Genomic DNA, 23,583 nt, shown 5'->3' with positions numbered 1-23,583 from the left:
TTTTCTGTCGGGTTCTGTTGCATTAAAGACGACGGCAGCAAGCCTTGTGTGCCGTTTTGTAAGGCTCCGGAGGAAACTGCTTCAGCCTGTTTCTGCAGTGCCCGTGTGTGTTTGGTATAGTGGGGAGCACTGGGGATGGGAGAGCAACTACTGCTTGCTGACATCCGAGGCAGCTCAGAAATGAGCTGAGAGGATGGGATCTGACCGTGCCTTGGAGGGTCCATCCTTTCCTCCTTAATTTACACAACAGTAATTTCAAGCTGCTGCTGGTGGTGAGGTGGGTACTTTTCCGACTGACCATAAAGTGTTTTGGTGTCTGGAGGGAAGTTACATTTCAAAGGGCTTTTGTGATAAGGAACTGCTTTTTATGGATTTACCGTAGATGTTATTGTCAGTGATAAATACGAATGGCCTCATCTAAAACAGAGGGAGGGACAGATTAAGAAAACACAATTTGAAGATTCAAGGTCAAATGGTTTTATTTCTATGAGAAAGTTGATATTTTTTTTACTCTTTAAAAAGTTACATTCTAGGTTTCAAAATTAAATACACTTTAACAGCTTCATTTATGTATTTTAATGTAGTATTTTACTTTCTCCTTCCTGTGTTTTTTTTCTTGTTCAGTTGACATAAATGCAAGATACTTGTCTTGATTACGTAAGGTTTTACTTGGTAATAAATCTACTGATTGTTTATAGCAGACTGTGAATATTGTAAATATCTTGAGATGGAAGGGTTGTGTGGGATCAAAGAAGACGTTCTTTGTGCAAACACTAAAAGGATATGGGAAAGTTCTATAGGGTTTAGAATTTTATTTAATTGAAAAATCTCTGAAATCATTTGACCTTTGCAAAATTTTATGTATATCTGACTTCTCCTGTGACTTGATTATTTTAATATATATATATATAATATATTTTATATATATATATAAAGGTTAGAAGAACTTGACTAGGTGAAAGAGTTTTTGATTGGAAATAGCAACATGTCAAAGTTTTGCTGTCATTACTTCAGGTTTTTCTTTTGGAAATCCGAGTCTGTCCTCATATGCCATGTTTAACTTCTGTGTATTAAAATGTTTTCATTTCTCCTTTACAGTGTTATCTGTAATACATTAGTTTATTTTGGATCAGTATTATCTTGTAAATATTACGCATTGGTGTATATAAATGATTTTACTAAACTTAAAAAGTTACTGGCTGCTTTTGTTTGGCTCCCCAATCCCGGCAGTACAGAAGGGAGGAAGGATGGCTGCGTTCCAGAGGGAACAGCACCCCGCTTCTGCCACCCCCAGACCCGTCCTGCCATGCTTGGTCCTCTGTCCCATTTGCCTTACAAATGGGAACTTTTGCTTTATATTTTCTTAGGAGTGCCCTGAGACTTTCAGTTGAAAGAACGAACGACAGGGTAGGCTGCTTAAAGCCCTAGAAAATCGCATGTTCTGCCTGGCAACATTACCTGAAATTGCTTCTTTTGAAATGCTGCTTTCCATTAGATGGCAGCAGTACCTGCCCAGTGCTACCAGTTAATCCTCCAAGGTCTAGAGGATTTTTCTTGTAACCATGACTTTGGGTGGTCAGGGAAGGGAGGGGGGAGTTGTTCTGTGTTGTGACATTTCTTCTGTCAGCTCTAACAGCTCCTCCGTTCCACTGGGCACGTTCTTTGGGGCAGGAGCTAGGAACCGCTTTCTTTAGGATGACAGTCCTCGCAGGGTGCTGTGCTTCTCTGAAGGTGGCTGGAACGGGAGCCCTGCGGGGACACGTGGCAGGACTGGCAACTTGGGAGACACAGCTAGACGAGCAATGGGTCGGTCTTTGCTCAGGCTGGCCGTGCCCTTTGCCCAGGAGCACTGGAGTGTTCTCCTCCCCTCTCAGCCAGCCAGCCCATGGCACTTGTACGCTTCCTGGGTCTGGAAATATTTTTCTTACCCTCCAGCATGGTTTGTCTGGCTTGTTGCCTGCAGCCAGATAGACCCGTGTCACATGAGCATTTCAGAGCAAAAGTGGCACTGAAAAGAAGCAGTGGGACTGCTGTGAGTGCCTGTGTGCCTCTGGGCACCTTCTTTGGAAGAGTTGACATCCATCTGCTTGGTACCTTTGAGGGGTTAGGGGTGTGTTGGGTAGTGAGTGGTCATCAGAGCATCCATAGCTTTGGGAAGGGCAGTGAGAGGACAGTTTCCAAGCATCCTGGGAGTATTTAAAGCAGCCAAACCAGCTGCAGCTGCTCTGTAGAAGTGGCACAAGGAAAAGACTCTCCCCTACTCACGGAAGGATGTGTGCCCAAAGAACGTCTCTCCCTTTCCAGCAAGAAAACTCCCCTCAGATCTTTAAAAGATTCAGTGATGTGCTGAAGCTGAGCGAGGTTATCTGTGAGCAGACACCGAAGGCTCTTGCTGCTGCAGCTGAAGGTCCAACCCAGTGATTGTTTCCCTGGTAATCTTCTGTTGCCTTCCACTTACGAGTGCTTAATCCCCTTTTAAACAAATTGCTGCAGCAGCGCTGGCTTGTCATGCTCTCGGCAAACCGGGTCAGCCCAAGCAGGGTGCAGCAGGCTCTGAGCGATGAGATGGGGCATGTTTAATGTGCCTGGGGCGTGGGTCCCATCCTCCCCACGGAATGTTTGTGTTTGAAGTGGGGCTGGAGAAACGGTCACCCCTCGGGTGCCAAAAGGAGCTCTCCCCCGGCTTCCCACCCCATGGCAGGTCTTTCCCTGCGCTGCTTTACTCTGTTGCAGTTGGATGAATGGATGCATGGATGGTTCCCGGCGTGTCCTACCTCCATGGTGGGCAGGCGGCTGAGGAAGAGCTCCAAAAAGGCACACTGGATGGCAGGAGCAGGTGGCTTGAACCTGGTTGTGGGCTGAACAGGGAGAAGACAACAGACCCTAAGGGAAGGTGTCTGAGCGGTGAGCAGGGATCTTTGCTCCTGAATTTTTTTCTGATGTCTTATCATCCACACTTTCCTCTCTTTCCTCCAGCCCAGGAGGCAGTGACCGTGGCTCCGTGCCGGACACAGCCCAGGGGTGCCCCAACGGGCAGAGGGATTTTCTTCCTTGGGCTGAGCCTGTCCCTCCTGCTCCTGCTGCCCTGTGCCGGCTGCGGACCCCAGCCCTCCTGGGGCTACGCAGCCTATGAGGTAGTCATTCCAAGGAAACTTGGCCCAAGGGCAGGGAAAGCCAGCCAGGATGAAGTGTCCCATATCATTGGCATTCAGGGGGTAAATCACACGAATTCACCACAGGCAGAAAGACTTTGTAAGAAAAAGCCTCCCCATGTTCACTTGTGGGTCCTGGGGGGAAATCGTGGCTGAACAGCCCCACATGCCAGCAGGTTGCCATTACTGTGGCTATGTGGAAGGCATCCTGGACTCTGTGGTGACTCTGACTACTGCTGCAGGTTGGAAACTCAAGCTACAGCATCAAGCTCCTGGCAGCTTCCACCATGGCTGAGCATCTTCTGCTGCAGAGGGAGGAGGCGGTTCCTGGAATGGTGATGTACAAAATGCCTAATGAAGGTGGATAATTCCCAGGTCCTGGTACAGACACAGGGCAGTTCCAGCCCTGGGGACACACGTGGCATTTGGAGCTCCTTGTCGTGGTGGACAAGGAAGGTTTTGATGCTTTTGGCAGAAGTATAACTAATGTAACGCTGCAAGTTCTTGAAATAGTCTGGTGGATGGGCTATTTTATTCTTTCCACCTTCGTGTTTTGATAACTGCACTAGAGGTTTGGGTGAAGAAGAACCCGATCAGTGTTACCAAAAACACAACCGAGGTCCTTCATAATTTTAATCTTTGGTGGAAGCAGCAAAGCCTTACGTACTGTGCATGATGTGAGGTGTCTTTCATACCTCGTTGGACTTTAATCATGGTATGAAAGCATTGCACATGGGTGGCAAATCCAACTTTGCCACTGCATGTGATAGAAAATATGCCTCTGCTGTCCTCTTATTTGTAAAACAGCATTACATGGACACTGTTGTCCATGTCACTCGTGCGTTAGGGTATGTCCTTGGCATGGAGCTTGATGACAGATGCTGCAGTTGTGGAAACACCTCTAAATGCATCACGAGCGCACACAGCGCAGTGAACTATCGGTTCAGCAACTGTAGCAAAAAGCACTATTCTGATTTTTTAGCATCAGGGCAAGGATTCTGCCTTAATAATGTCCCAGAATTGGTGACGACATTTGCACTGCAGCACTGTGGGAATGGTGTCCTGGAGGTTAGGGAGAGGTGCAACTGTGGCTCGGAAACACAGTGTAAATTGGACTGTTGTTGTGACAATACCTGTCAAAAAACTGGAAGGAGCCATTTGCACTTCTTGGAGGCTGCTGTAAGAGTTGCCAACTTCTTCCAAAAGGAGAGGTGTGTAGGGAGAGTGCTGGTCTGTGTCACTTGCCAGAGTATTGCAATGGGACATCTGAGCATTGCCCAGCCGAGGTGGCCAAGCAAGACGGGACTGTGTGCACTGAGGCTGGGTGCTGTTATTCAGGCAAATGCCAGTCTTGCACGTTGCAGCATATGAGTATCTTTGGCAAGGAAGCAAAGCCTGCTCCGCTACTGTGTTTCCAGGAGGTGAATGTGGAAGGGGATCGGTTTGGCAGGTGCTGGGGAGATGGGGCAGATGTCAACTTTCAGAAATGTAAGCTAGAAAATGTCGTGTGTGGGAGGGTGCAGTGTACGAACGTTAGGCGTCTACCTCAGCTGGAAGATCACACAACCATCGTTCAGACCCTGGTGGGTGATACCTGGTGGTGGGGCACAGAGTACCACTTGGGAGCGGGTGTTCTGGCTGCTGGAGTCATTAAGGATGGCATGCAGTGCGCTGAGAAGATGATCTGCATTAATCAGATGTGTGTCCCTGAGGAGAAGTACTTGACATCCCGCTGTTCTGCCAAGATTGTGTGCAGAGGAAAGGGCGTCTGCAACGCTGAAGGAAACTGCTGCTGGGACAACGGCTGGGCACCTCCCTGCTGCCAGTTTAGTGGCTTTGGAGGAAGCATTGATGGTGGGCCTGCCACCGGTCACTAAAAAGGGGCTTTTTAGGTTCCTCATCAAGTTTACTGCAATAACCGTTGCTGTTCTGATGCTTGCAGCATTTGTCATTGTGCATGGGAGAAAGCTCAGAGTAACCCAAGCATTAAACAGATTCATTGGATGCTTTTGGGCTGGAGAACAGGCTCCTGAGGAGGATGTGAAGGACCAGGTGGAAGAAGGTGGCTCAAAGCCAGCTGAAAGTCAAAGCTCCCAGGTGTAGGACTTCACGGGGCCGCAGTGGAGAGCTGGACTCAGTCAGTCACTAGACTCAGACTCCAGCTGTGGTGGAGTCATTTAAAACTGATCTAGATGCAAGTGTAGAGTTAGGGGACCTAGTTTTTATTCTGTAGAATAGCAAAATGAAATTCTTTCGCTTGATCTCACTCTGTAGGAGAAAAGAAGTTGTTGATAAAAACCGACAGAGGTACTCAGGTTAATTTAAAATCCACCTGCTGAGCAAGGAGGATCCCGGGGTGGCTGAGGCAGAGCCTTGTGCAAGGCAGGAGCATCAGCAGTTACCTTAGCCCAGAGCACGGGGTTCTGCAGCAGCGAGCCTTCCTCCCCCCTAACCATGCAGCCCCCAAAGGACACCTGCTCTTCCCTCTGAGCCAAAAAACTTCTGGGGCACAAACCCTCCACTACAGCTCAGAGGAAGGGGTTCAAACTGTCCGCACCACTGTATAGGACTCTGGCTCCACACCCTATAGCTACCTCCTCCGGAGCCAGGGTCCCAGCGGAGCGCCCATCCCTGGTATACCTGAGCACCAACTCTGTGGTACCACAGCTCGGGGACAAACGTGAGCCGCTGAAAACATCAGGCAATGTTAAATGGGAGACAGGAGAAGGGAAGAAAGGAATCTGAGGCTTGATTACAGGAGAAAAAGATGTGGAATGTGTCTCTAAGGAAAGAAGAGGGGGGAACAAAATTCATTACTGCTCACATCAGTGGCTTCTGTGAAAAGTACAAAGCTGGCAGGATCATTTGGACAGGAGCTTGCAGGAAGGCAGGCTTTGAGCAGATGAAAAAAAACCTGTCAGCAGCATTCGATCCCTGCCAGGCTGAGCTGATGAAAGCCAGGCTGCTGCGGAGGTGGCCACACGAGCTGGGAGCAGTGGGCGCAGGAGCAGCACTGAATCAGAACGGGGATGGTGCAAAAATAAAACTAAAAAAAAAAAAAAAAAAAAATTTCAGCGCTTCCCAAAGAAGCAGATGAACGCTGGGGAGCAGGAGCATTTTGTGCTAGAAGAGGGAACTTACCCCACAGGAATGGGCTGTCACTCACCTCCAGGTAGGACCTGGTTAATGATAAATTCGGAGCTGCAGACGCTGCTGCCTGCCCGTGCTCGCGTGCTGCTGGTGACTGGCGTGTGTTTGTATGAAATGCGGTTTTCTGTGTATAAAATGTTGCACCTGACAGGCACAGGCCAGGCATGTGGGGTACCCGCTGACTGATGCCCTGTGGGTGGCGTTTACAGCAGGGGGTCTCCAAAGGAAATGTTAGAACATCAGGAGTACGGGCATATGATTTATAAATAATTAAATATTTGTATACTGGGGGTACATGCTTAGAATATTTTTGCTCTTAGGGGGGTGTGATGAAGGAAAAGCCCGGTGCCCCCTGGCTTACAGACTGGCAAAGGAGGTGGGGCCGTGGCCAAGGGGCATCAACATTTGTAATGTTGATTTGCTGTGAGGAGTGTTGTTGTGGTTAATTCTCAACTTTGCGCTCCACAGGCAGTCTTTGGCTGGGCTCCCCCTCGGGGAGGAGGAGGAGGAGGTGGTGCTGAGGACGCATGGCTCCCCAAACCTCGCTGAGCAGCAGGGAGCTATGGAGATCACCCGCAGCTCCCTGGCCACCAAGGCCACCCCTCGGTTCCCTGGTGAGGGAAGCCCTTCATCCCTGTCACCCCACAGGAGCATCCACGGCACCTGTGCCTGGCAGCATGGCAGCTGGGAGAGGCAGCAGAGCTTCCAGAACCTTCTCAAGGGGCTCTGAGGGGACCGGCTGCCCCTCAGGGTGGTGGTGCCACGTGCCTTCACCTTGTCCTGTGCCAGCCCTGAGGGGACAGCTCCAGCACGGCCATCCCTGAGTGCCTCAAGGGGAAGAGGGTCAAGGTGTCGGTGTGAGGGTGGGCAGGACCTCCCTGAGGTGCCCTACCGCCATTTTGAAGGTGCCAGCGATGAGATGGCTCCAGGCACATCATGGTGCCCAGGGGAACACCCTGCTCCTCAGCCTGGAGGTCTGGGCTGTGTTGGTGGCATCTTTTTTTCCCTGGGACAGGCAGCCATTGTCCACCCCCGAGCTACACTGTCCATGAGATAGCCTGGCCGAGGAAACTGGTCCCAAGGGTGGGAAAAGCCACAGCGGGAGAAGTGTCCTACACCCTCAGGGTGGAGTGGGAGAACCATGCTGTCCACCTCATGCAGAAGACAGGACTTCTGGTAAAAAAACCTGCTGGTCATCACCCTTGTCTCCCCGGGGTTGTAGGTGGTGGAGCAACTGTGGCTATGTGGAGGGGAGCCCTGGCTGCCTCGTCATGCTGAGCACCTGCTGGGGTTGGAGGGAGCAACTGGAAACCAGGAACCTGAGCTACGGCATCCGACCTGTGCCGGGGTCCCTCACCTCCCAGCACCTCCTCTATCACCGAGAGAAGACCCAGAACAAGCCCTTGATGTGCGGATTGATGGATGAGGTGATCTAAAACCAACTTGGTGGGATGGGAGCTAAAACAGCCTTAGGAAAGCAAGACTTGTCTCAGAAACTGAAGTACACCAAGTACAGTGAGGTATTTGTCGTGGTGGACCGCCATCTGTTTTCTTTCCAGGGGAGCAATGAGACCTTGGTGATGCTTCTGGTTACAGATACGATCAATTTATCCGAAAAATACTGCTATCCTCTGAAGATTCGCATCTGCCTGATTGGGCTGGAGATCTGGACATGCAGCAGCTTCATCAGGTACAGCCAGGATACAGAAGAAATTCTTAAAAATTTTAACAGCTGGGGAAATAGGGATCTTTCTCAGAGGATGGAATATGGCATTGCACATTTATTTACTTACATGAACTCTGGACTAATTTTTGGGTTTGCCTATGTACATAGCACCTGCCACCCTAGCTGTCAATCGGGTGTTGTCTCATATATATGGTGAAATTTCATAACTTTTTCAATTATTTTTACTCATGAGCTGGGTCGTAACCTGGGGATGGAGCACGATAATAAAAAGGAGTGTGTGTGTCTGTGTGTGTGGAGGATGGGCAACTCTCCTGCCGGTGCCAAGGCTTTCAGCAAGTGCAGCAAGCAGAGCTACTTAGACCTGATCAGCAGAGGGGATGGCGACTGCTTGTGCAACATCCCAGCGCCCCACAGACACCTCCATTTCAAACACTGCGGCAGCCAGGGGGGTGATGAGGGAGAGCAATGTGACTGGGGGGGCTGCAGGACTGCCGAGGCAATCCCTGCTGTCCCCAAACCTGCAGGGGCCGTCTGCCTCACCGGGCAGAGCTGTCAGAGGTGCCACTCTTGTGCTGCAGGACACAAGTGCAGGTCAGGGGCAGATGAGTGGGACTTGCCTGAACGTTGTAATGGGACCTCTGAGTGGTGCCCACAGGATTTGCACGTGCGTGACAGGACATCATGTAGCGACAATGGCTACTGCTACCATGGGAAATGTGCAGCCTATGACAATCTGTGCAGAAAAGCGTTTGGGAAGGAAGCCTGGGATGCTCCAGAGAGATGCTTCCAAAAAGCAGAACATGAAAGGGGATCAGTTTTGTAGCTGTGTAGTTTGTGCGGTTTTGGTGATGGGACCAAAGTTGCTTTTGTGGCATGAAAACCCCAAAACGCTCTGTGTGGAAGGTTGCAGTGTGTCAATGTGAAGAGGATACCTGTTCTGGAGGGGTCTGAAACCACCATTCAGGTGCCAGGGCCTGAGGACTGGTGCTGGGGCACAGCCTACCATGCCAGCATCAATAGACCTGGTATCGGAGGAGGGCTTGATGGCACCAGACGTGGGCCAAAAAAAGATCTATATTAACAAGACATGCACAGATGCCACAGCCAGGATGAAGTGTGATGGGAAGGTTTCATGTGGAGGGAAAGTGGTTTGCAGCAACCTCCACCACTGCCACTGTGAAGCTGCCTGGGCTCCTCCAGACTGCCAGTTCCACCACCTCTCATGATGTCCATGGGGGAGGTTGTTCAAAGTAAAGCGTTTGGGACAGTAATTGGGATCACAGTTCCCATTGCCCTCATTCTGCTTGCTCCAGCTGTAACCAAATATAGAAAGGCAATAGCTGTGTTTTTCAGTACAGGTTTAGCCACGGAGAGAAGTGAGACTCCTGCAGATGAGGAGCAGAATATGGAAGAGTATGTTTAAAGAAACACGAAAGCAGTGGGAAAGCCACTAGGACTACGGTCCCCGTGGGTACGCCCCTGAAGCTGGACTGCTAGTCCCAGCAGATTTTCCACAAATTGATTTACACAGTGTAACTCTGTAAACTGTAGAAAAGTTGATTACACAAAACTTGAGTATTTCCTCTTCTTGTATTGCCTACTATGTAAATAAATATGGGTTGGGCCCCAAAAAGTGAAGCTGTTGGAAAATAAAGACTAAAAGCTAAAGAGTTGTTATCAATGCAGCTAAAGATCTGTTTTATTTTCTATAGAAGGGTGGGACCTTAGTAAATAATTCACTTGAGCATCTAGAAGAGTATAGACAGATTTATGCGAAGTCCTGCTCACCTGGTTCATGAGAAATACTCCACTGGGTCAAAGAAGCTTATTTTCCTGGGAGCTGTAGCTGAGCAGGAGTTGGCATGAAGAAGGGAAATGTGCAAAAAGTCGAGGCACGGATGTAAGAGCTGATTTTTTTATGTTACTTTGCAATTTTTCATTCCTTGCAGTTGGCTGTTAGTATGGTACATGTTCGGGTTTTTTACAGTGAATTAAAAGTCAGAGATTGAAAAATATTCACCTTCGCTTTACTGTTAATTTGTAATGGTAAATACTTCAGTAAAACATCCTTTGACCATCTAACCTTAAAGGAACTGTACCGAATCTCTGAGCCGTTACATATGATTTGCTGCATTTCTACAGATATTTCCATAAGGAGCAAGTCTGTACTAAAGGTTTACATGTTTAAAGAATCCATTGGCAGTCCATAAAAACCTGTAAAATAAATAACTATTTTTACTGAAGCGCCTGTCTCCGACAGACCTGCTCAGGCTCCTCCAGCACTACAGCTAACTTTGCTGCTGGCAAGACAGTTCGCAGCCGACAGCCCGTGCCTGGGTCTGGCTGACGTTGCTAAAACCCTGACGAGGCCTCGTTAGGATGCTGCCTGTTCTCCTTTGAGGCGAGGATTCATCAGAGCAGGGTGGACGTGGACCCCTCGGCATCCGGTGGGCTGGTGGGGAGCATGCTGGTGTAGAACTTCTTCTGGGAGCGCAAGAGAGGAGTCTGAGTGTCAACGTCCCGGCAGGCGTTGCGTTTGAGGGAGAGGAAGGCGTGCTGCGTCCAGCCGTACACGATGCAGTTCAGAAGCCCCTGGGAAGCTGCTGTCAGAGCCTGGGAGAGATCACAGGAGAGATCAAGGCTCTCCTGCCAGCCAGCACCGCACAGCACTCCGAGGCTCCCTACCAGGCTGGTACAGTATGCCAAGCCTCCTGCTTCCAGGGTGATTTTATCTAGCTGCATCCCACATGATACAGGAATCTCGCGGTTATTTTATTTTTTGCTAAATGCTGCCTCAGGCACAGCAAGGAGATGGACAAGTGTTGTGGAGGAATTACATTTGGAGACTTTCACAGAAAGGGGAAAAAAGCCCTGATTTCTGGGGATCCTTTCTAGTCCTATTTTCTACAATGTCCACGATGCTGAGATTTTGGTTACTGAGACCTTTTCAGGCCTGTGAAGAACATAAAACAAGCAAAGATCTTTGCCAATCAAAAGCCTAAATCAGACTTAGGCTCATACAGCAGTGATCTTCGTGGCTGGAAGCATGCTTTGTCCAGCATGGACTAGGAGCCGGCAAACACTAACATGCCTGTTCAAGCAGAGAAGGCAAAAGATAGGAGCCAGAAAAAAAAAATAAAAAAAAAAAAAAAAAAAAATTACCTGTAGAATTAGAAAAGCCATGTAGATTTTGCTGTTTGTTGAAACAGTCAGCTTCAGTATTCCAAGGAGGACAGCTGTGAAAAGGGATGGATTGCTTTAAGCCCACTTCTTCTGAGTTTCATTGTCAGGCACTATATCCCATATAGCCTATATATCACATATATCCCAGGAGAATACTGTGAGAGCAGCTCAGCTCTCTGCTAACCTGGGGCCCAGCAGCAGAAGAATGCGACGGGGTAAAAAACCACTCGTTGTTCTACCATCTTAATCATGGCCCACTGCTGATCCCCCAGGAATCCTGTGGAGTTTACAAACCTTTTGTACAGACCTCGGGCTTTACCGAGTATAACCTAAAAAAGAAAAAAGCGTACATCGTTGTTTGCACTTTGTGCACATGCTCCGATCCGCCCTGTAGCCGACAGAATATCCCCTTCTGATCTATCAAACCTTGTCAGGCAACAGCGTGCTCCCGGGGGGACAGCCCTCGCTCTGTACATGACTTTTTCTGAACTGAACACTCCGAATTGATCTGGGGTCTTGTCGACCCATGCAGTAGGTGATCCCTGCTGCCACGCTCTGAGCCTTCTCTCCCAGCTAAATCCTATTTTGGGATGGGTTGACAGAACGCAGGACTCCAGGTGGATTTATATGGTGGCACAATGATATTTTCTCTCCCCTACGACCCCTTCCGAAAGGGAAGCAGCACCACGCAGTTCTTCCCCTGACATTGCCTGGCCTCTGGTACCATCCAAGCAAAGATGTCAAGATGAAAAGGGGAAAATCTTCTCACACTGATCATCTGGGTGCAACGGCTAGCGTGCAAGGACTGCTTCTTACCAGAATGGCTACAAAGCTGATCAGAAAGGAAACGAGGAAGAGCCCAATGCCATAGAAATGCATCACATGGCAAACAGAGCTGCTCAAGGTTTGCGGCTCGTTGGTGGGCACAGCTACCTCCGTGTGCATCAAGAGACATCTGTGGGGAGAAAGGGAACAGCCTGAGCTCCTCTGCCGACTCAGAAGCGCTGAGGCTGTTTCAGCAGCGCGTGAAGCTTACCCATGCTTCTGACTGAAGTTCTGGTAGCAATTACTGCTGTTACCCAGGCAAAACACAGGCACCATGAGAAGGAAAGGGATGAGGCTAAGAGGAGAAAGGATGACGGCACGGGTATTAGTTACTGCACTGCACTGCTCCCATCCCAGCCAAACACCACTTGGTTTTTCTCCTGTCACTACAGAGGACTTAAACATTGGTTTTATTGACACTGCTCTCTGGAAGAGTATTTTACCAGCTTTACTAACTTCTGTGCTTTCATTCACGCAGGCAATACCCTGGTAAAGGGAGCACTTTCTAAAAAACTACTTTAGTTAATATAGTCATAACTAACTTGGAGAAATGTCCTTACCTCCAAAACCTTTTACTCTGTTAGGTCACTCTGCTATTAGTGATGAGCTTTACAGGTTTTAGCAAAATTTGCTTCCAAATAAGTGGGAAGCAGAAATCAGCACATTACAGTTTACCAAAACCACATAATTCAGCCAGAGGGAATTAAACCTTACCTAGACGAGATCGTTGCTATTCGGCCAATGCAACCCGCATAATCTACAACCTGCAAAATCCAATGAGCTTAATTAAATGATTGTTTCTGTACAGCCACTGGTTCACAGGAACCCACTCCCAGGAGCACTTCAGCAGCTGAGGGTTCTTCAAATGCTGATTAATCCTCAGATCGAGGCTTGTTTCCACTTTGCACAGAATCAACACCGCTGAGTTCAGCCCGTGCACAGAAACAGCCAGTGCTTCCACCCGCTTACTGCCTTGTTCTCCTTCAAGGCTAGAGGATTTGAGAAGGGAACTTGAAACAGGACAAGGAGTAGACACTTGATGAGCTCTCTGGTGTAACTTGCTCATTTGTTGTACTGCTTACTCACTTAACCTGGCCCTGTTCCTCAGAAACTTCATGTTCTGGTGTAGAATTGCAGGCACTTTGGAGTGTCCTGGTAACTGCTCACCAAGAGATGTACTTTGGCACCTGGCACACACACACCAGCTATGAAAATACTATGTGGGCACAGCTGTAGTGGTGGGGAATTATGGTATGTGTTGTCTTTTGAACGGGAGTCCAGCAAGAAGGAAACCAGTCCTACAAGCAGATCCCAACCCTACAGACAAGAGCCCTTGAAATCTCTGCCCAGCCTGCTGCTCCGAACCGACAGATGGAATACCTGGGATACAAAGTCTGCTGTGCACAGCAACGTCTGGGGAAGAAAAAGGTTATATACGTCAGTGGGGCTGATGGATTTAACGGGAAGAGCTGCCTAAGGAATGTGTCACCTTGCGGCAATACATCAGGAGCAACCCACCCGTTACAGCGATGGTGGTGCCTCACTGTTTAGCCAGGTGTGGGGAATGGAACAACTGCAAGGAGAGATTTTGGTCATGCAGTAGGTGGAGTGTTTGTTTAGCCTGCAACGCAGAGAGTATTTTTCTGAGTACTATGTCCTTGTTCCTCGGTTCCCAGCGATTACACTGTTTCCCAAAGGGCTTTTGTAAAGGCCAGTAATGATGAAGTGAGGACCGGCCACTGTTCCCAGAGCCACCTGGTCCTTTTATCACTAGCTCACTTCTGTCACATCTCCTATCTCAAACTCTTACAATATCTTTCTGTATTTACAATGTTTTCTGTATTTTTACAATTTACAATATTTCTGTATTATACATACAATACAATTCTGACACTCTCAAATGCCATATGACCCCTGGGGAGGACAGAAATTGTCAATTCTCAGTTCTGGGCTGTCCAGGCACCCCCTGCTTTCCTGTGCCCCTGGCTGTGCACTGGCAGAAGGCAGTGACAGCAACAAACCAGTTACTCAGCTGGTGCAAACTGCTGTTCTAACTGCAGAAGAACTTCACCGATATGCGGTCCTGAGCTTTCTCTGCTCTGAGATCTACACTGCCACTGGCTTTTATCTGCTTTAGTCTTGCAAGCCTAATCTTTCACTGAGATGCTACAGCAGACCCAGCAGTAATTCTGCTGACCTCAATGGGCAAGATACATCAATTCACACAGCTGTGGGGCAGAAGGGCCTTCAGAGTCCTTGCAGTGAGATATACTTTACATACGCACATCCTAAACTCCACTATAACCCCACAGTACCCAACTACAACCTTGGTACCCAACAGCTGTTGCACATCAGTCCTACTCACCTGGGGGGGCATCCTCAAAAGGTTCTGATTGTATTTCATCTTTAGGTCCATGTACAGATGCCAGGTGTAGTTGACAGTGTATAGAAAAGAGGCCACGTAGAATATCTGACAAATACAGACAGCATTTCAGTCCTGTCATAATAGTTCCTGTCGCACTTTCAGTTCATCACTGATTAACCCAAAGCCCATGGGACAGAGGCAGGATGCTAAACAGCATAGTGGGCCACCAAAGGTGAGGGTCCCTGTGCAGCCCCCGTGCTCACCTCTACTAGGTCACAGTGGGACACCAACTGGGAAGAGCCAGGTAGAGGAGGGGTTCCTGCCTTAGACTGCAAAATGGCAGCTTTGCTTTGGCTTTAAACGAGGGACAGGAGAACTAATGACAACCACACTGCCTTGAAAATACAAATCTTTCTGACTTGGCTCATTTTTTTGGCCCAAATCCTAACAACAAATGGTTCAAAGGCACTTGGACCCTCTCTATGCTACATCCATTAGGAAACACAAAACAGATGCGACACTTAGATTTGCTTCTCGCACAATGAACTCACTACACAGTGAATTCACGGAAACAGAAAACAATAGTATATTTAAAGAGGAAAGTGAGGTCAGAGAATATCTGCACTAAGTCTGAGTTAGCATCCCAAGAGCCCTTTTCTCTCCATGGGAAAAAGAAGGAAAGAAAATATACAGAACACTGTTTCCCACAGAGAGTTTCACAGCCCTTGATTCCAGCTTGAGATGAGACCAAATATCTAAAATCTGCTGTAAAAACTTGCAAATCTTTCCTGCATTTGTTTCTGAATCCATGGTTTCTCCAGGCAGTCGAGTATGAACTGTGCTGCCTAATCATACTCTGTATATGTGTGTGCTGTGTTTGTTTACAGGAAACACATGCTTCAGTGGCAGAGGCAAAGAGGAAGGGCTGGACAAGTGAATTTTTCTGTGGATTTGCTATCCTTTGCCAAAGAGGCACGGAGCACAGGTTTGCTACCCTGATATCATCTCAGTCCAGGAGAGTAGTGACTAAATAAACTTGGGTCTCCTTCACTGAGGTTGCAAATGCTCTTGGCTTACTCCAAAGGCTGAGTCCAAGGGCCTGCTACATTGCAGCAGGAACATTACAGTGACTTTCCAGCTCATTAGACAAGGTTTAATGAGGGTTTGTTGCCCTTCCTCAATTACTTCCAGGGAAGGTCATGAAAACAGCCCACAAAGATCCTTCCCTTGCACTCCAGAACGCCTTAGAGGCTCACAAAATGTCAGCACTGCCTTCTTTTTTGGAAGAGGGAACCAAAAGCCACTTACGACGTTGCCAGCAGAAAGCAAAGGGAGTTCTGCCCTCCTGAGCCCCAGCCTTAGGGCTGTGGACAGTCCTGCAGGGCTCACCACGAGGAGATAAAGCAGGGGCTGGGAGACGCGAGAGTCCCTCATTATAACACTTCTGTGGCTCCCCATTGTGCTCACCAGCGTGAGCAGAGCCTGCCAGGACATTATTAGGCCACTGGAACTGAACTGGAAGAATGTGGGGGAATTGTGTAATTATAACCACAATCTCTATTCTGGACTTTATTATTGTAACGCAAAGGCAAGGCAGGGAGGAGGAGAGAACAAAGTCAAGGGACAGCAGAAGGGAGCGGTATTTGCATTTAATATCAACCAACAGCTTGGGGCTGAAACAGAGAAAGTCCAAGAAACAAAGCAATCTCCTCCTTTATGGCACAGTATGGATGTTAGGGGAGTTCCAGCCACTGCAACATCAGCCCTGGGTGATAAAATGATGGTAAACGGGCTGAATAAGGCAAAATATTGTCCCACTCCTAAGGCAGAATCCCTTCAGACAACCACATCACATGGAGTGTGGTGTGAGCCTCTCCAAGGGCTGCTATCTGCAACCACCACTGCGGAGCAGCCCTGAGCCTGTCCTCACCCTTGTCCTTCAGTGCATTTCCCATTTTCTAGGTGTTTCTTTGCAAAGAAGCCGCAGGCGTTTATGAAACACCCAGGAACGTAACCCTTGTGAGACTTTCCTGCTCGGCACAAGCAGAATGGGGCCCGGAGACATTTTACTCATTTCATTCAGTTACAGATCACTCAATGCTCTGCAGAAGCTGCTGGTTAAACCTGTTACTGGCTCCTACTTACGCACAAGGTGTTCCCACCACACAAGGGCATTGCTGGGGTGTTTGGTAAGGAGGTGTCCTGCACCTCGTCACGTGTACCAGGCGGGCACGGTTGCTATGGCAAGTGCTCTGCTTGTTTTAATTTCTTCCAGAGCAAACAGCAGCGACAGCTCTTGCCAGATGCAAGCCAGCTCTGCCACCCTGACAGTCCTCCTGCTGAGGGTGGTCTGCTGGTGGCCTGCAGGAATCCTGTGCCCTGGTCGGTACGGGGCAGACCCCCCGCACACCCCATCACAGCACCCTGGCTGTCCCACGTGAGGCTGAGGCAGAGGCAAGTCCTGTAAAGATGTGCCCAAGGCCAGCTCTGCCGGCCCACGCTGCCTTTCCCAGCGTGAAAGTAAAGCTCCCACCTTGCCCCCATCCCTTGCTGGTGGGACCCCTAACCAGCATGGCCAGGGGCTGGAAAAGCAAGGGCAGAAAAGAGCCAGAAATGCACGGGAGCATAGCATGCTCTCAGGGTCTCCACTGAGAAATGTTGGCATAGTGTCCTATGTTTCATATCCAACCTACTTCTCCTCTAGCAATGCAACCTGTCTTCTCCAGGCCATAGAAAGATCACACCAGCATTAAGAACTGTCCCCCAGGGAAAGCTGCAAGGGAAACAGCTCAGAAAGAGTCTCAGTTCCACATGTTCCTTCCACCTTCCAGCTCAGAAAAGCCTCTCCCAAGCTCTTCTCACTTTTCCCTGTACCATCATCTAAACCCCACCTCTGGTATTGCCCTGCATCATTCCCAAGTGGCCAAGTTGCCCACAGGCCACTGTTTTCTTTCTCAACCTGAACATATTGCAGCGCTGCCGCAGCACAGAAACAAGAAAGAAGCCAGGAGTGGAACAGCTGCTCTCACCATCAGTGCAACGGTTCTACCTGCGAGAGTGGCTGTGGAAATGACCCTGGGCTGCAGGCACCTACCCCTGCACGCACCAGTGTGAGCACTTCCACGCGCACACACACTCCCCAGGGTGAGCACGTCCACGCGCACACACACTCACCAGTGTGAGCACATCCACATGCACACAAACACTCACCACCAGTGTGAGCACTTCCACACACCCCCAGCTCCTTCCCTGCCCTCCCCCAGGCACAGGGAGCTGCTCCAGCTCCAGGTGCTCTGCAGGGACATTTCCGTTCCCATTTGTGGGTACCACCACGCTCCCAGAGAGCTGCCCAAGCCCACCCAACACATATCAAAGCTCCCAACAGCCGCTTGCTCCTCTCAGCCACATTTTTGTGGGTCCTTTCAAAGGAAACTGTTAAGCCCAGAGATCACCGCTTGTGAACCCCCACTCTGTCCCAAGCTTGGCCATATCCTGCAGAGGTTTCTGGAAGCAGTGCTTTGCAACTAGTTTCCTAGTGCTGAAACGGGAACTCAGTGAGACAAAAGCAAATGGTCAGGAAAACAGTATTTCACTCCCTCCACTCCAATTAGTCTCCAGCACACGAAATCAGCTGGAAAGCAGCTGAATCGCTGGGGCATAGGGCTGAGCTTACACCAATGGAGCAGCCCCTGAGCACCCTTAGGATCGCTTGAGAGAGGATCGGGCCAGGTCAGCCACCGCGGGGCTGTTTGTATGAGTAATGTTGTGAGTTTGAGCTCAAGCGAGTCGTAGAATGTGTCTGTTCCTGTCCAGGATGGAGGAAACATGAAGAGGAATAAAAAAAGCTGCTGCAGGAGAGGCACAAAGATCATCGCTGGCACGGGTCCAAGAGGAAACAAATTAAGACCCATCTACTCGCTTTACACAAGCAACCCAAACACGGCAACCACAAAATCCCATGCTCTCTCTGCCTTCCTCATCGCCTCTCGCCCACCAGAGGTACCCAAACCCAAGCATCCTTATCTCCATTTTACACACGAGACAAAAAGATCTGATAAGTCAAGTTCACACGGGGAGTCTCTGCCAAAGCCTGTCTAGAAACAGTCCCCCCCGGCCACGCTGTGATCACCGGCGAGGCGGATTATGGCAAAGGGTGCACAGTCACCGCGTGAACGGTGATGCTACTCACCTGTCCTGTCACTTGCAGGTTATAGCAGATGAGATCCTGCTTGGAGGTTGGTGTGCTGTAGAGGACAGCCCCGGTGAGCCAGCACATACCCAGGAAGAGGTCAGAGAGGCTCAGGTAGAAAAGTGGACGAACCTGGGAAAAGTGAAATTGGTTAGCATGTCTGAGTGATGGTCACAACGCTCCCATGGCCACCTACAGCAGCAGTTTCACCCCGTTATCTAAACACGTGTTCATCCCCCAGCTCTTCTGATAGGGCAGCTCTCCTTGCACACAAAACCCATGCTGATCCTTGCTCTCAGGAGCTGTCTCGATGCAGGTACCCTCCTCTAATCACCCTTTCTGTCACTGGCAATGCCCCAGCATCCAAAAGCAGCATCAACTCTTACAGAAAATATCTCAAAGGCCCAGAATGTTACAGTTTTGCAGAACTGGCAGGGAGAAGTGATATTGTTACATCAACTGATGAAGAAATCAAAGTTTTGGTAAACACATACCCTTCTTCAGGTCTGAAATAACTTAAACCAGATTTTTTTCCAATGTGTTTCACGTAATTTCTGTTGGTGACTAAGGCTGAATCTATTTTACATGCCAGATTAATTTTCCCTATGAGAGCCGCTAGTCTCTCTGCTGCACACCGCATCTTGCTGGAACAGTCGCGTCTCCTCTAATGGCAGTTTCCAGCCCATTTCCACTTTGTGTGCACTGGCCAAAAGGACTGTAAACACTGTAGGAAAACATTTGTGCACAATTCTGGCCAACATTTTTGTTGTTTGAGCAGACACTCTGGAAAAGCAGCCTAATTATCTAAATTCTTAATTGTAGTCTTTAGTACCTAATCTTGGAAAGAAAATGATGGCATTTTTTGTTTTCCCCTACAGGAAATTATGAAGATAAACACAGCATGGAAACATTTCAGGAGGCTTGGACTTTAAGATTTTTTTTTGCAGAACTGAGTTTTTGGCAAGATTTGCTTCAATATTGTCCTTTAAGTAAATATTTGCCACCCATCACGTTGTGTTATACTTGCCTTGTTCCCATGAGCCAAAAAAATGAGCTTAGTGAGACTGATAAGCTGTAAGGTAGCTTTGATTGAACCACATCTGTCCTTATGGCATAGTTGGAGGGAGATGCGCCTTGTGCCTTCCCGGTCCTCACACTGCCATGCAGCAGCAGGTCCTCTGCCTTCACCAGGCTTTGTCTCCTCAAACGTTCTTGTACTTCCAGTTCTGTATTTGTATCAGCAACATGGTAAAAATCAAACTGCTGTTGCTAACTAAATATCTGGAGCTAGTTTGTATGCCATTGCATTTACGAATGGGTTTTTTTGCATTTACGAATTATTTTTTTTTTTAACCAGGCTTTCCGTTGCTGGTGCAGAATTGAAGCCTTGGCAGGCAGTCATAGGCATAACAGGCTGGGGACACCATCCAGTTTGTGAGCATCGCAGGTTAAAACCAAGCAGCTCTCAAAAAATGCAACTTTTGCAACCAAACTGACCCCTTTCCTCTAGCAAAAAGTGTCCTTGGAATGAGGCACCACTGTTTGATTGAGGAGCTATTTTGGCACAGACCAAAATAAAGAAATAGGTGACATAGCGCTAAGTGAAAGCCAGCATGGTTCTTGCTTACAGAAGGGAAAAGGAAAAAAAACCCAACCAAAACCAAATGGTATTTATAAAATAGAGGAACGGAATGTAAAGACGTAATGATTCAGATGAGCTGCCAGGCTGGAGCACACATGTCGATTTAGCTCTATCTGGCCGTTGCCCAGGGACATCTGCCTGCACAGAACCTGTTGACATGACAGAGGAAATTCTCTGTGCATCGCTTGCCATCATCTCTTCTGAATGATTTAGCTAAAGCTGAAGAGTTTTATTGACCCCGTAGAGACAGAAAACAAGCTTCAAGAATGCAATATTTGATTTCCTAGGCTGGGGGCAGGAGGGGAAGTGTTTATAACATTGTTCTTCTCCCAGCCTCCAGAGCTGTTTATTTTTAAACATTTTGCTCTGGAGCCTCATGACTCAGGAAATAAGCTGTTTGGGGCAAGCTTTGATATGGTTCTGTTCCAGCCCCTTTGTTTACAAATATCCACTTAAGATGAGAAACATGGGGACAAGATGATGGGGGAGCTACAGATTTTGCCACTTTTGAAACACCAGCAAGGGATCTCCCTTGCCAGCAGAACAAGAGCCTGGACGTCTGATGCAGACAAGTCACTCCAGCTGGCATCCATGCTTGTAGCTGGATTTTGCAGAAATAATCTGAGCAGGAACATCTGGCCTCCCACAAGCAGGAATGGTCCATCTGTGACCTGGAGCCATGGGTGGCTCACAAGCAGTTAGAGTGCAGCTCCCAAGCCACAGCCACATCATATGACTATAATAGCACAAGGGCTCTTGAGTAACATGGACTTCCAGCCATGGAAGTAAACGGGCCAAGGCTGCTGAGTCACACTGGGACACTGGCCAAACCCAGCTCCGTATCATCCCAGAGCAGAGGACCCCAGGTGAGACCCATGTTTGGAGCTCTCCAGGTGCAGGAACAGGGAGCCTATGACATGCACTTGTGCAGCACAGGCTCAGGCAGGTTTTCCATTGCAGCACTAAGGTGAGATCCCAGCCTTCATTCCTCCCCAGCAACGCACGGCGATTATCGCTTCTCCATGTGCTGGGCAGAGCATTTCCACGAGGCTGGCTGCCTGGGAGCAAGACTGCCCTGCACACGCAGACATATGCTCTCCTCCCCATCCTTCTTCATCCAACGACCTGTCAGTTGTTAGCTTGACTGCTTGCCTTCCTTCTCTGGGGATAACTTGCTGCATTCCCTTGAAGTCCTGTTCTCTGGGCTGCAGCTCAAACCCACAATGTACCAAGGGCATTGAAGACAAGGGAAGTATAAATACAGCTTTGTTACAACATAGCTGCCAGCTCTACTCTCCTGCTGCTCTTAGCAGCAACCAGTTTATCTGCGTGGTCAATCCTGAAAATCCTGGGTTCATTTCCCCAGCTTCACACAGACGAGCTCGGCGCATTGCCTCTGGTAAGTCCTGGACAGAGGGATTGCGTGTGGGCAGCAAAAGCCTGGCAGGCTTGGGATGGAGGGCTACGGTTACCAGGCATGTGCCAGCCCGCTGCTCAGCGCCTCCAATGGATCGCAGGCACACTGGGTTCCCTGCACACATCCCTGCACTGGGGACATGCCAGGCACTGCATTCATATCAGACCTGCAGCGCCCACGTGGGCAGTCCCACCCTGAGGGAAGTTTGCACCCGAGTCCCACTGCTTAGCATTTGAAATGTTTGTGGCTCCTGTTTGCAGCCAGGGTGCATCTTCCAAAGCCCCACCGCAGAGTCCAGCACAACAAACTGCTTCTCAGCCTGGCCTCGTTTGTCTGAACTTTGCAGCATCTTTGAGTTGTATCAGTTTTTAGGAGCGCACCTGCCTGGAAAAACTACTCAGAAATAGCAAAACCCCAACACCTGTAAAAGCATTTCCTACAGCACCATCTCTAATTTGTACTTCAGCAGCTTCGTATGCGGTGCCCTCCTGGCATTTTCCACACAAATCCCTGTTCCCAGAAAGCGTGGGGCTAAGGAACACACTTGTCCCTGCGTGGGTCCAGCTCAAGGTTAGTCCCTTCGCTCGCAAAGGGCCAAATTCTTGGCCAGCCCTTTGCCTTCCAGCTAAACAAGGTTTAACCTTGTTTACAAGGATAAACAAGGTTTAACCACATAAGCCCAACACCTGCAGTTGCTCCTAGACGAGCACCTGACCCACACGGGTCTTTGCTATGCACATGACCCATCTACACCTCGGTGCAGGGAGGGAAAAGGAGGTGCAGACCTTACCTCGGGGGACCGCACCACATTTTGAAAGACAGCATAGGCAATGATCGAGCTGGAACCTGTAACGCTGAGAAAACAAAGCACAGGTTGGAACAGGAGCACATCTGCCCCGCTGGGGTAAGCGATTTCTCTTTTTCCGGAGAAAATCGTCATTGCGGTAGTAACTCATCCCGGTACCACCGGGACGCGGGTGTTGCAGCGCTGTACCTGAGTATGGCCATGGTGAACTGGATCCACTGCAGAGACGAGTAGACCTGGGGAGAAGGAGGGGGGCGAGCTCAGCAGGGGACGGGACCGGCACCGAGCGGGGACGGGAGGGACGGGACCGGCCCCACGCACCGAGCGGGGACGGGAGGGACGGGACCGGCCCCACGCACCGAGCGGGGACGGGAGGGACGGGACCGGCCCCACGCACCGAGCGGGGACGGGAGGGACGGGACCGAGCGGGCAGCCGCAGCCCAGGGGCAGGTCCGTGCCGCAGCCCCCGGAGCAGCGGGTAGGGCTGGGGAAGGGCTGAGGGAGAAGGGGCGCTCCCGGCAGGAACGGGCATGCTCCCGGGAGAGGGGCCAGCGCTGCCCTCGGGGCTCGCTCACCTCCTGCCAGACCCCATCCAGCCGGGCCGCCTCCGCCGGCAGGGCCATGGGTACCCGCCGCCGCCGCAGCACCGCTCCTGGGGCTGCGGGCACCGCCCGCGCTCCGCCCCGGGGCCACCCCGCGCCCCGCCCGCCCTCCGCCGTCGGGGCCGGCTGCGGGCAGCGCGCCCGGTCGGAGAGGGGCTGGCGTCCCGGGCAACGGCGTCCCGCGTCTCCGCCGCCGTGCACCGCCGCCGTGCACCCCCACCGGGGCGCAGAACCCGGCCAGAAAGGCCCAGCGGGGACCCCCGGGCCAACCGCCCCCGAGGTGCTGCGTCCCCGGGCACGCCTCCAGGGGCCGACCCGAAGCAACCCTGCTTAGCTTCCGCACGCCAGTAACTTGGCACCGCACGCCACCAGTTTTTGGCGCCTCCTCTTGGAGACGTCACGGGCGGCAGGCGTCGGCGGCGTCTCTGAGGAGACTGCCGGGGCTGGGCCGGGCAGCGCCTCTCCTCAGGAGCCAGGCGGGAGACGGCTTCGCACAGGCCTGGGAACGATTGTCCCCCCGAAACCCGCCCTCCCTGGGGTCCTTTCTCCTTCCCTCCCAAGGGGGA

The 23,583-nt window shown here is 50.2% G+C and overlaps 2 protein-coding genes and 1 pseudogene across 3 annotated transcripts; 2 read left to right on the top strand and 1 right to left on the bottom strand.

Moving 5' to 3' along the window:
- Positions 1–4,297: 4,297 nt before the first annotated feature.
- On the top strand, positions 4,298–7,358 carry LOC129735354 (disintegrin and metalloproteinase domain-containing protein 21-like; the record flags this gene model as incomplete). Its single annotated transcript, XM_055702040.1, has 1 exon — positions 4,298–7,358. A coding segment is annotated over one exon (732 nt), but the record flags the coding sequence as incomplete, so codon positions are not given.
- Positions 5,395–9,753, top strand: LOC102048650 (disintegrin and metalloproteinase domain-containing protein 20-like; annotated as a pseudogene).
- A 241-nt stretch (positions 9,754–9,994) lies between these two features.
- On the bottom strand, positions 9,995–23,204 carry TMEM116 (transmembrane protein 116). Of its 2 annotated transcripts, XM_055709069.1 has the most exons (11): positions 22,991–23,204; positions 22,605–22,651; positions 22,401–22,464; positions 18,552–18,683; positions 14,363–14,467; positions 12,712–12,761; positions 12,209–12,292; positions 11,989–12,127; positions 11,357–11,501; positions 11,152–11,225; positions 9,995–10,602 (listed from the first exon to the last, which is right to left on the bottom strand). In XM_055709069.1, exons 1-11 carry the CDS (start codon positions 23,036–23,038, stop codon positions 10,402–10,404), a joined length of 1,089 nt encoding a protein of 362 aa, XP_055565044.1. In that variant the 5' UTR covers positions 23,039–23,204; the 3' UTR covers positions 9,995–10,401. The 2 variants fall into 2 exon arrangements, with proteins under 2 accessions (XP_055565044.1, XP_055565035.1); XM_055709060.1 differs by lacking the exon at positions 14,363–14,467 and having other exon boundaries at positions 22,991–23,146.
- Positions 23,205–23,583: the final 379 nt, after the last annotated feature.

Source organism: Falco cherrug, chromosome 1, assembly GCF_023634085.1.
Source record: "Falco cherrug isolate bFalChe1 chromosome 1, bFalChe1.pri, whole genome shotgun sequence".
Classification (NCBI taxonomy): domain Eukaryota; kingdom Metazoa; phylum Chordata; class Aves; order Falconiformes; family Falconidae; genus Falco; species Falco cherrug.
Note: the sequence above shows the minus strand (reverse complement) of the source record. Positions and strands in the feature narration are given on the sequence as shown.